This window comes from Aythya fuligula, chromosome 1 (genome assembly GCF_009819795.1).
Source record: "Aythya fuligula isolate bAytFul2 chromosome 1, bAytFul2.pri, whole genome shotgun sequence".
NCBI lineage: Eukaryota > Metazoa > Chordata > Aves > Anseriformes > Anatidae > Aythya > Aythya fuligula.
Genome location: NC_045559.1, coordinates 206,458,175 through 206,470,407, shown reverse-complemented (window position 1 = coordinate 206,470,407; position 12,233 = coordinate 206,458,175). Strand labels below are relative to the sequence as shown.

General features: G+C 63.5%; 1 protein-coding gene across 1 annotated transcript; it reads left to right on the top strand.

Moving 5' to 3' along the window:
• The first annotated feature begins 5,103 nt into the window (after nucleotides 1–5,103).
• Nucleotides 5,104–11,980, top strand: LOC116493565 (sodium-dependent proline transporter-like). Its single transcript, XM_032195035.1, is given in 15 exon segments — nucleotides 5,104–5,169; nucleotides 6,987–7,173; nucleotides 8,359–8,490; nucleotides 8,589–8,737; nucleotides 8,919–8,968; nucleotides 9,173–9,311; nucleotides 9,405–9,539; nucleotides 9,649–9,752; nucleotides 9,914–10,038; nucleotides 10,188–10,300; nucleotides 10,539–10,673; nucleotides 10,871–10,970; nucleotides 11,071–11,189; nucleotides 11,384–11,557; nucleotides 11,840–11,980. Coding segments are annotated over 15 exon segments (1,869 nt in total).
• The last annotated feature ends 253 nt before the right edge of the window (nucleotides 11,981–12,233 follow it).

Sequence of the window (12,233 nt, the reverse complement as noted above, 5' to 3'; positions counted from 1 at the left end):
GCAGGGAGCTCTGGAGATCGCCCACCCCAGCCCCCTGCCAGGCAGGGTCACCCAGAGCACATTGCACAGGATGGCAGCCGGGGGGGGCTGAGTATCTGCAGAGCAGGAGCCTCCACAGCCTCCCTGGGCAGCCCGTCCCAGGGCTCCGTCACCCTCACAGTAAAGAAGTGCCCCTTATGCTGAGCTGGAACCTCCTGTGCTTCAGTTTGTGCCCTTTGCCTCTCGTCCTGTCACTGGGCACAGCTGAAAAGAGACCGGCTCCATCCTCTGGACACCCTCCCCTCAGATATTTATACATGTTGATGAGGTCTCCCCTCAGTCTTCTCTTCTCCAGGCTAAACAGGCCCAGCTCTTTCAGCCTGTGCTCATACAACAAGTAAAGATGCCACAGCTGGGGGCAGAGCAAAGGGCATGTCATGGCAGAAAGGCCCTCCAGGATCTCAAAAAGCCCATGGCTGCCCTTAAAACACCGGGAGTGACAGCCTCGGTGAGGCAGCACTTTCCCCATGCTGTGTGAGGAACAGCAACCACCATCTGCAGAAATTTTTCCTCACAGAGGGACAGAAAATGTCCCAGAGTCCAGGCAGCACCCAGGGACAGCGGTGCCCCAAAGTGCCCAAAGCGCTGCTGAAGTTTATACACATAACGCAACCCCCAAAGTCAGCGTTTCCTCTGCCAACGTTCTCTGGGTGCCTTGTAAGCCAGCAGCCACCAGCAGCTGTCTAACACGGCGTGATAACATCTTGCAGTTAGCATTTATGGCACCTTCCTTCCCCGCACAGAAGCGGTGGGGCCTCCTCCCCCCGAGAGGTGCACCCACGCGCGGGGACAGCACCGAGCAGCGCGGTCTCCGCCTGTGCGAGCGGGACGGGGGAGCTGAGGCGAACGCAGCACCGCACGGGGGGCCTCAGGTGTTGCAGGATAGGATAGGATAGGATAGGATAGGATAGGATAGGATAGGATAGGATAGGATAGGATAGGATAGGATAGGATAGGATAGGATAGGATAGGATAGGTCACTTGGACCTTCAGAAACCATCTAGTCCAACTGCCTGACCAAGCATATTACTGAGGGCATTGTCCAAATCTCTCTTGAGCACTGACTGGCATGGGGCATCAGCCACCTTGCTAGGAAGCCTGTTCCAGTTTTTGACCACCCTCATGGTAAAGAAATTTTTCCTAATGTCCAGTCTGAGCCTCCCCTGGCCCCAGTTTATGCCACTCTGTGTTCTGCCATTGGTTACGAGGGAGAAGAGACCAGCACCTCCCTCTGTGCTTCCCCCCTCAGGAAATTGTAGAGTGATGAGGTCGCCTCTCAGACTTCTTTTATCCAAAGAAACGCTAAATACAGCAGGAGAATCACCTCTTTTGACTGCTTGGCTAGCTGTGTTTAATGCAACCCAAAATGCAGTTTGCCCTCTTGGCTGCCAGGGCACGCTGCTGTTCACGCTGAGCCTGCTGTCAACCAGCACTGCAGAGCTCCTTCTGCTGAGCTGCTCTCTGCCCATCCATCTCCCAGTCTGTGCCTGTGTCCAGCATTGCTCTGTCCCGGATGCAGAACCCAGCATTTTCCTTCACTGAACTTCATGCCACTGATGATTGTTCAATGCTGCAATTTATCCAGATCCCTCTGCAAGGCCCCTCGTCCCTCCAGGAAGCCAGCAGCACCTCCCAGTTTAATGTCACCAAACTTGCTGAGGATGCATCCACTCCTGTATCCTGCTCACTGATAAAAACCTTGGCCCTAGGACTGAGCCCTGGGGCCCTTGCTGGTAGCCATCCTCCAGCCAGATGTAGCCCCGTTTACTATTAAGTGACACTGAGCACACGTGGTTCCACCACAGCTCAGAACAAGAATGGTAATTACTGATCAGCATCAAGGTTGGCTCCGACGATGCCCAGGGCACCATCCGGCCCCACGCAGCCTGAGAGCTCCACGCACAAACACTGCGCTGAGGCTGGCAGCCCAAAAACCTCTCATTTCAGAGAGGTGATGCAGGGAATATTTGGAACTGGTCAGGAAATGGGAATAAATTTGGGGTTGCTTCTCTACTTGATTGGAAAAAGGCCTGCAGAAGGAAAAAAATTGCATCTCGGATTATTTGAAGCCTGTGCTGTGTTCATGGATCTTTGCCTTCAAGTGCTTCTACTTTGAGTTTTACTCACTCTTTTTTGGTAAAACAATAGTAGGTGGGGCAGTTGCTTCACTTTATGAGGATGTGATTGTACGTCACGGGTTAAACTGCTGCAGAGGAAAACCAGCCTGCTCCCCGCCAGCATGGCTGTGGCAAGATCAGAATGAGCACAATAAACCCAGTGCCTGAGAGGTGAGTTTTGGAAGGAAATGTAGCAACGAAAAACAAACTTCCTGAGGCTGCACAACACCTTACCTCCACCCAGCTCGGAGACAGCTGTGGCTGGAGCGGCGCCTCTGTGCTAACGGGTTCCTGCTCCAGGCTCCCACAGCAAGAGTTCCTCCGTCTGAGCGGGCTGCCGCAGGCTGGCCGAGACACGGGCACCTCGGCCACACAACTGAATTGAGCCCTTCCCGGCTGGGAAACCAGCGTTGAGCTGGGGCAGGACGCAGAACTGAACCGGGTTTGTCTCAGCACCTGGAAGTCACGTCGTGTGAAGCCCCAGAGCAGAGGATCTGATCCTGCTGCACCCTCCTGCCCACCCACACGCCTGTGTCTGACCCAGCACCTGGCAGGAGGGGCCTGGCTGCGGGTCCCCCTCTCTGGCGTGCTCTGCAGACCCCAGGTACAACACGGAGATGTGGAGATCTGCACCCTGCCTCACCCAGAGCTGCGTGCTGTCCTGATGCTGGCCCGTCTCCGTACCAAGGGGTCCAAAAGGTTCCTGTCAGCAGGGAGCAGAGTTCAGGCCTCTCTCCTCACAGAGCCATGACCATCCTGATGGTGACACTGCTGGCTGTTCGCTCAGCGCAGCCGGGCAGGTCTCCAGTCCCAATTTCTTCCCGAGGAGGGGATTCGTGCTGGCTCCCCCTGCTCCTCCAGGTGAAGCTCTGCTTTCCCCCGTCCTGCTGCCTTGCTCTGTGTGCTCGCAGGTCGCCTGCCGGGCACATCCTGAAGCTCCTCACAGCACAGCAGTGCCAGGCTGCCCGGCTGGGTGCAGCCCTGCTGCAAGAGGGGAGCTGTCAGGCTCAAGGAATATTTCTGGCCAGAAAGCAGGGGGAACCGTGAGAGCGAGGTGGAGGCTTGAGTCACGGACTGAGCTGCAGAGAGCTGCCTGAGTCCTGCCAGGGACAAAAAGGCTGTGCTGCTGCGACTCCGGCTCTGAATGCCTCTGGGCTACAGCGTAAGTCGTGAGCATCCTACCCGTTTCGGGGGTGGTTCTTGTGGGATCTGGTCTGTAAGGAGAGAATACAGATGGCAGAGTCTAATCCCCCACTGCCTGGCTGTTTTGCATCACAACACTTTGTGCTAACTTTCCGACCCTGAGCACTGCTCCCTCGGTTGTCCTGGGGTGACGTTTTGCAAGGCAGTGTCATAAACAAGGCGGCCAAAATAGCCCAGGCTAAAAATAGCTCTTCGTTCCCTTCTTTTGGATGGAATTTCAGTTAATTCCTTGACCCAGAGAAATCTGCAGCAATGAGAGAATGAGAGAGAGAGAGGGGCTGCCTTCCTGCAAGCTCCGGGGCTCGCCCTGCCCCGGCACCACCGCAGCGCCCTGGCAGATGGCACGAGAAGGAGGGACCATAGTCAGCACGCAGAATGACTCCTTCTTCCTTTGGTTTCCTCTCACCATGAGCTTCCTTTTTCTGCTCACTTGAGTTCAGTTGCACTCAACCCACAAAGACTTTATGCAGTCTTTCAGAGAGCCATCAGCTTGGTGTACAACTGAGCAACTCGAGACCCGCTCTCATCCTGAAGAAAAAGGGGTTTGGTTTGAGAAGAGCTGACCCCGTATTTGAAGTCATCCTCCTCTCTCCCCTCCCTGCTGTGGTGGGGGAATTGCCCTGGTTCAAGGTTTTTTTCCTGCTTCTGAGGAACCTGCTGTGTTCAGGGGTTAGAAACAGCTGGCTCCAGATGTGGTGTCAGGGAAATGGCCAAAGACAGGCAGGGCCAGTGCCTCAGCTGTGAAAAATGTGTGTGATACTGAGAGACGGACAGGAGCTGGTGTGAAACGGGGACCAGGGATCTGACCCGGTGTCCCCTGGAAGATGCAGAGGACAGGAGGCAGAAACGCTGAGAAGAGCAGGAGATGACGCCGGGGCTGTGACGGGGAAGCTGCAGGAGCAGTACTGAGTCCTCCGTGGGTAGATCACAGCTTTGGCTCCAGCTCTCAGCAGCAGCCTGCCTCCCACCAGAAGAAACACGCCACTATTTCTGTGCCTCGTTCGGCCGGCTTTCCAGACACTAACTGGGAAAACGGGGTAACAGTAGTGGGTGTTTTGGGGGATGCAGCCACCACAGATAACCAGGAGAAGGAGTTAGAGCCATTCCTGAAACTGCTCCTTCCTTCTGCCGCGATGCTGTTCGGCTTGGAGGGGACAGCGGACCCCCCTGTGTCCCTCAGTGCCACCTCCCCTCCTCCTCATGCCTTCATTTCCACAGCATGGGGTTGGAGACAGGCACCATCGACCCCCTCCTCTGCATAGGGGTCGGGACCTTTGCAGTGCCATGGCCCCAAGTGCCCCCGTGCCCCTCTTGTGCTGGATCGTGGGTGGAGAAGGCACCAGGGCGCTCCAGCAGCGTGGCTCAGACAGGGCTTGGGGGAGCCCAGCACAAAACCACGTCCCAGCAGCCAGCCCAGCTGGCCCCCAGCTCCCCCTGAGCAGGGAGCGATGCCTCCCGTCCCCGTGGCTGCACAAGGGAGTGGGGCAAGTCATTTGGGGAGGGGTTGTTGGGCCACGGCCACCTGAGGTCCACCACAGCAGGTCCCATGGGTCTCACTGCATCAGGTCCCATCGCAGCAGGTCCCATCACATCAGGACCCATGGGTCCCATCACAGCAGGTCCCTTGGGTCCCATCACAGCAGGTCCCATGGGTCCCATGGCAGCAGGTCCTGCCGTGTGCCGGGGCGGAGCTGTCCCTGTCTCAGGTGAGCTGTGCCTCCCGGCCCTGCCTCCCGAGCAGGAAATGCCGGGCACCGGGCACCTCGACACGCCGGGGCTTGTGCCCCCCAGCTCACCACCGGAGCCCACGGTAGGACCGGGGCCCTGGGGATGTCCCTGACCTGCCCCGGTGCTGGGGCCAGGCCCCCAGCGAGGTGTGGAGGGAGCAGCGCTGGGGACGATCCCTTGGGGGCTCCGCAGCACGCTGCCCCTTAGACCCCACATCCTGGAGGCCATGGGGATGGCAAACCTTTGGATCCCAGCGTGTCTGGGACCCCCGTGCAGCCCCACCATGGTCAGGCTGTGCCGGTGGAAGCCCCGCTGCCCTCCCTCCATCCCCATGGGCAGGCACCTCGCCTCGGCACAGCGGCTGGGGTTTCTCAGGGTGCTCACCGTGCCCAGAGCCTGGCGTCACCCTGGGCTCAGGGCAGGTCTCCCACCCGCCTGGGGACGGTGCTGACCCCGAGCAGTGTGGGGCACGTCAGCGTTCGGGGAGATGGGGCTGGGGGCGGCCACGCTGCCTTGGCACCATCCTCAAGCCCCCGGCTCACACGGGGCAGCGCTGGGCAGGGCGAGCCCCCGTCCGTCCCCTCACCCTTCAGAGGTGCTGCACATTCGCCGCCTGCCTGGTTTGAAGCAGCAGGGAGGCAGGAGGGTGCCCTTTTTTTGTAGTGGCAGCCACTTTTCCATCGCCCGGGGCGAGGAGGAAGGAGGACAGCGGCGGTGGGGACCCCCAGGGGGTGTCAGCAGCAGCGGGGCTGCGGGGCCGTGCCCAGGCTGTTGGAAACACGCTGGCAGTTCTGTGCTGTGCTTCCCGCTGGCCCTGGCTCTGATTCTGTGCCAGGCAGGAGGCAGAGCCCGCTCGGTGGCCCTGCCCCAGCGGCACAGCTCACCTGAGGTTTGCTTCGATCACGCACAGACAGGCGGCCCTGGTACCTGCTGCCTCGTGGGTGGCAGCCCGGGGAGGCTCTGCCTGGTTTGTGGAGGACACGAGCTCACCCGGGTGCAGGCACCTGGAGGGAGCTGCACTGTGCCAAGGACCCAAACAGCCCCAAAACGCCCGTGTTTTGGGGCACCCCGTGGCATTTCCCCACGGAGCAGCCCCAGCAGCACCGGCTGCTGCAGACACGTCCCCTCCCGGCCACGGGAGGACAACGGGACACAGGCACGGGCTGGGTGCTGGTGCCTGCAGCCTCTGGGGCCTGCAGAGCTCCCGTGCAGCTGGGTTTGCAGAGCGCTTTCCCATCCCGTTGATCGAGAAGGGACGGTGTGGGCCAAGGAAAAGGGTGCTGTGCACGACACGGCCCCTCCGAGGGGGTGTGCACAGCCCTGGGGTCTGCAGCGCTGACACCCCGCTGGCAGTAGCCGTGCTGAGACAGGGCTGGGTGCAGGACAGGGCATCTTCCTCACCTCATCCTCCTCACCTTCCTCTGCTCTGGGGGCAGCAGGGTTGAGGCGAGGGGAGGGCTCAGCTGGCTCCGTGCAACCCCTTTGCTGCTCGGGGGCTGGTAAAGCAGCTCTTGGGGGGTCCTGCATGGACGTCTGGGCCCTGCAGGCTGCTGGTAACGTGGGCTGGGCTGGGATGTGCGTCCGGGGCTGGGATTTGGGATTTGGGATTTGGGAACCCCTCTGCTGCTGGCTCTGCTGCACCAGACCCCACCAGGGCTTTCGGACACCCCCAGCCCTGCCCCTGGCTGCTGCAGGCTGGGGGTACAGGGAGCTCTGTGCGGGACCCCCCAACCCATGCCCCATGTGGGGGCACCACGGGCTCCTGTGGTGTGGGTCCTGGGGGACCCCAGAGCACATTTGGGAACCCGAATAAGAGCCTGGCCCTGAGCCCTGCCGAGGAGCCTCACGGAGCCTGCAGCCCAGGGCCAGCAGCCCCCGACACCCCGCTCCCCTCCGCAGGTGAACATCTTCCACGAGCAGGGTCCGACCGCCGGCCAGCCCTGCCCAGAGCCCCCAGCCCCACCTGAGAGCCCCCCCCGGGAGACCTGGGCCGGGAGGTACGAGTTCCTGCTGTCCTGCCTGGGCTACTGCGTGGGGCTGGGCAACGTCTGGCGCTTCCCCTACCTCTGCTACCGCAACGGAGGAGGTGGGTGCAGCGAGGGGCCACGTCCCTGCACCGAGCACTGCCCAAATGGGTGCAGGGAATGTGGGTGCTGGAGGGGGGGGGACAGCGTGCCGGGGCCAGGGGCTGCGCTCCCCGTGTGGAGCACACGTGTGCCGGGGGGCTCCAGGCTCCTGGCACTGCTGCTTCCATCCCACTGCGAGGTGAAGGATGCTTTGTGGGTGCAAGATCCGCGCCGTCGCAGGCGGGCAGGTGGCCAAGCAGGGGGAATGACCTGCGGCAGGACAAAGGGCAGGCTCGGCACGCAGCCTGCCTGCTGTAACGCCCCAGCACGCGGGGCTGCCCCGAAAGAAACCTCCCCAAAGGCTGCTCACCAGCCCCTCGCTGCTTCTGCCCCTCTGAAATCCCCAGATCCTTCCTCCTGCACCCGGACCAAGGCCCCTCTCTCCGTGTCCTGGCACTGCCGTGTCTCTGGGCTCGCTGTGCTGCCTCCTGGCACCTCTCTGTGCCACCCCACTGACAGAGGCCCTGCACCCATCCTGCCCGGCCCCATAGCCTCTGCCCCCGGCCCCAGCCGCCCCCAGCACGGGGGTGTCCCCAGCCAGCCCCCCCCATCCATCCCTGCCCGCCCCGTGGTGCTGTGTGGGTCTGGGGCCGTGCCAGCAGCTGGTTGGGATGGGGCTCAGCAGGGCTGAGCTTTGCTCCTTGCCTCACGCCAGGAGGAATTTGGCCTTTGGGGCTGGGCTCGGGGTGCTGCCAGCAATGGGGCCACTCGCTCTGCTCCAGGTGCAGGCGTGGGGCTCACTGCGGGCGGGAGCGTCTCCCCGTTCCCCTCCTGCGGCCCCAAATGTCCCAGTGCAAGGGCCCTAAAGCTCCCCCAGCCCCCCAGACACCAGCCCAGGCTGTCCCCAGCCTCCCCAGCCCGATGCCCACAGTCCTGGGCACTGCTGCAGCACCCGGGGCCACCTCTCCACCACCCACACACCTCAATCCCCCTGGCTCCTGGCTCGGGTCTCTGCTGTGGGGCTGACGAGGACAGCCTGTGGGACACAGCCAGCAGCCCCTGGGGGTTCCCTGCTCCCCTGTGCCCTGCCCAGACTCGTGTCCTTGCTGCGGGTGCGGGACCACACATCTGCCCTCTGGGGGGCTGCTGGACCCCGGCACAGCGCCCACCGTGTCCCTGACCCGCCGCCCCTCTGCTCCTCCCAGGCGTCTTCCTCATCCCCTACTTCATCATGCTGTTCCTCACGGGAATGCCCCTCTTCCTGATGGAGCTGAGCCTGGGGCAGTACGGGGCCGCAGGGCCCATCACGGTCTGGAAGTGCTGCCCCATCCTGCGAGGTAGGGATGGGGCTGGGGGCTCCTCTCCCTGCACCCCCCGCAGCCCCCGGGCAGGTCCCTGCTGAGGCAGCCCCTCTCACCCCTCTGCCCCGGCGCAGGCGTTGGCGTGGGGATGCTGCTCGTGTCCTCCCTGGTGTCCCTCTACTACAACGTCATCATCGCCTGGACCTTCTACTACCTGGGCTCGTCCTTCCAGAGCCCCCTGCCCTGGTCCTGCGATGCCCCCCGGAACGCGGAGCTCTGCCAGGTCGGTGTCCCCGGGCTGGGGCTGCGGGGCCAGACGCTGCAGGGGGTCCGGGGGGGGGCTCCCTGGGGCCAAACTTTGCCTGCAGCAGGAGAGGAGGGGGCGGATGGTTGGGCTGGGGCTGAGCCAGGGCCAGGAGGGTGGTGGTGAGGGTGATGGTGACGGTGACCTTGCTGTGATGCAGAACGCATCGGGGAGCGCCACCCACGCCAGCGCCAGCGAGGCTTTCTGGAAGTAAGTCAGGGGGGACTGAAACTGGGATGGGGCTGAGCCCACGGGCAGCAGCCCATGGTGCTGGAGGCTTTGTGAAAGGCAGAGGGGTGGGCGAGGATGCTGCAGAGGAGGCGAGGGGCCCCTGCAGCAAGGGGACTCCCGGTGCCGGTGCCGCGCTCTGCATCCCGTCCCGCTGACCCGTGTCCCCATGTCCCTGTGCCGCAGCGAGCAGGTGCTGGGGGTGACGCACAGCTCCGGCCTCGGGGACCCCGGCCCCGTGCAGTGGCCCCTCGCCCTGTGCCTGCTGGCGGCCTGGGTCGTGGTGTTCCTCTGCATGCTGAAAGGCATCCGCAGCTCGGGCAAGGTGAGCAACGCGCAGCTGGGGCTCGGGGGCGCCGCGGGGGCTTGGGGCTGCCCACGGGCAGAGCGGGGCCGAGCGGTGCTGTGCCCCGTGCAGGTGGTTTACTTCACGGCCACCTTCCCCTACGTGGTCATCCTCATCCTCATCATCCGGGGGGCCACGCTGAACGGCTCCCTCGACGGCGTCCGCTTCTACCTCTCCTCCGACTGAAGCAAGCTGCAGAGCGCGCAGGTAACCCCGCGCCGGGGCCGGGGGGCCACAAACCCTGCGGTGGTCCCTGGGGTGGGGGCGGTGGGGCCGGGCTGGGGTCCCCTGCAGCCTCCCCGCCCTCGTGCCCCAGGTGTGGAGCGATGCGGCCTCGCAGATCTTCTACTCCCTGGGCATCGGCTTTGGGGGGCTGCTCTCCATGGCCTCCTACAACAAGTTTAACAACAACGTCATCCGGTGAGCTTGGGGCAGTGCTGGGGGACGTGGGCTGGTGGGGCACAGCCAAAGCTGGGGGGGGAGAAGGGAGGTCCAGGCCATGGGAATGTGTGGACCTGTCCGGGTGCTCCTGGGTCCACCCCTGCCCCGTGCACGCGGGGTTGTGATGCCCTCCCCGGCAGGGACACCTTGGTCATCGCCATCGGCAACTGCTGCACCAGCTTCTTCGCCGGCTTCGCCATCTTCTCGGTGCTGGGGCACATGGCCTTGAAGAAAGGCGTCCCCGTGGGCAGCATCGCCGACTCAGGTATGGGTTTGGGGAGGGGAGGACACGTGTGTGCCATGCCAAGGGACATCCCAAAGCAGCTGAGCTCACCCAGCCTGGTCACCTGCTTGCTGGGCTTGGCCCTGCCATCACAGATATTCTTCATGCTTCCCCTCGTCCCCCTCACCCAGGCCCTGGGCTGGCGTTTGTGGCTTACCCCGAGGCGCTCTCCCTGCTGCCTGGCTCCCCGTTCTGGTCCATCCTCTTCTTCCTGATGCTCTTCACGCTTGGAGTGGACACTATGGTGATTGTCACCCTGGGCAGCCCCACGTCCTGCCCCGTGCCTGGCCTTGGGGTGCCGGGTACACCCCGTCCTGGGCACGCAGACGGCACGATGTGCAGAGACCGGGAGCACGAGGCCAGGGCCGGGCTCGGGGTTATGGAGGATCCTTGTGTGGGGCTGTTCCTGGGGCAGCCACGTCCCATGGGGGGAGGCTGATGGTGATGGTGACATTCCCCCACCGACGTTCCCCATCCCCCAGTTTGGGAACATCGAGGGCATCACCACAGCCATCCTGGACGAGTTCCCGGCCCTGCGTGAGTGGAGGAGGAAGGCGCTGTTCCTGGGCGCGCTCTGCATCTCCTTCTACCTGCTGGGGCTCCTCCTCATCACCCAGGTTCGTTGGGCCCCAGCACCCCCATCCTGCAGCACCCACCCCCTCGGGTGACACCGGGGTGGGGGTCAGGGATCGGCCTCCTCTCCCCTTGGGCCTCTGCACATGTCCCAGGGCAGGAGGACAGAGGCCAGCGAGTGCCCTGGCACGGGCAGCGGCCGTGGCCGCAGGTGCTGACCCCGTCCCTCCCCACCTCACAGGGAGGCATCTTCTGGTTCACCCTCATTGACACGTACAGCACCGGCTTTGGGCTGGTCATCATCACGCTCTTCATGTGCCTCGGCATCTCCTTCTGCTACGGTGAGCGGGGCCGGGGGCTCGCTGGAGCCGGCTGTGTGCGCGCTGGGTGCACCCCGTGCCGCGGGGTGGTCACGCCTGCGTCTCCTCCGTGTGCCTGCAGGCATCGACCAGTTCTGCCAGGACATCAGGGACATGATCTGCCGGTGCCCGCCCTGGTGCAGCCACATGCTGGGGTACTTCAAGCTGTGCTGGGTCTTCTTCACGCCCTGTCTGCTGCTGGTAAGCATTGGGTGCTCACTCGAGGCCGAGGTTTGAGGGGCAACGAGCTCCTCTCCCAGCCTCCCGGAGCGGGGTTACCCCAGTCCCAGTGTCCTGGGCCCTTGGTGGCTGCTGGAGGTGGCTTGGGGTGGCCCTGACCCAGCTCCCTGTGGTGCTGCGCCGTCCCCTCACTCCTGCCCACGCTGCCCTTGCAGTTCACGCTCATCTACACCTTCCTGGAGATGTACGGCGTGCCCCTGCGCTATGGCTCCTACACGTACCCGGCCTGGGGCACGAGCCTGGGCATCTGCGTGGGCGTCCTCACCTGCCTGCAGGTCCCGCTCTGGGCCACCGTGGCCCTGTGCCGCGAGTCGGGGACGCTGAGCGACGTGAGTGTGCGGGAGGAGCAGGGGCAGGGGCACGGGGACGGGGATGGGGTCACAGAGGGGCTGTCCTGGTGCTGGGGGTGGGAAGGGAGCGGGCGGCGGCAGACTGGAGGCGATGCTCTCCCATCCCCAAGAGAAAAAGGGCTGAAGCCACGGAGCCTGGATGAAAGGTGGGGTCTGAACCCCTTGGTGGCCGTGTCTGCGGCTGTCCCCTTCCCGCAGTGACACTGCCCTGTGCCCTGGGGGGGCTCAGGGCAGCCCCTGCTCACCCTTGCCCACCTGCAGCGCATCCAGAAAGCCACCCAGCCCCTGAACTCCTGGAGGGCGGCCGGCGGCCGGGACGTGTCCGCGGAAGTCATCAACGTGCCGTTCACCATCACCCTGACCAGCAGCGACTTCTCCGCGCAGCCCGACAGCAACACCTAGGCTGATGCCAGTCCCGGTGCTGGGGACGCCCGGCCGGGGGCTGGCTGCTGGTGCACGAGGCTCCCCTCGCACCGTCACACGGTCCCAGAGGACATTAACCACTGATCCCAGCACGTTTTAATTCTCCTTCCTGGAAATGCTCTGCATGCTCCGAGAAGTGTTTCTAAAGGACTCTCCGTGAGCAGCACCGGCTGCCAGGCTGTGCTCCAGCCCTACCCACCTCTGGGTGGTTGTTGTGTCCATCAGAGGTTTG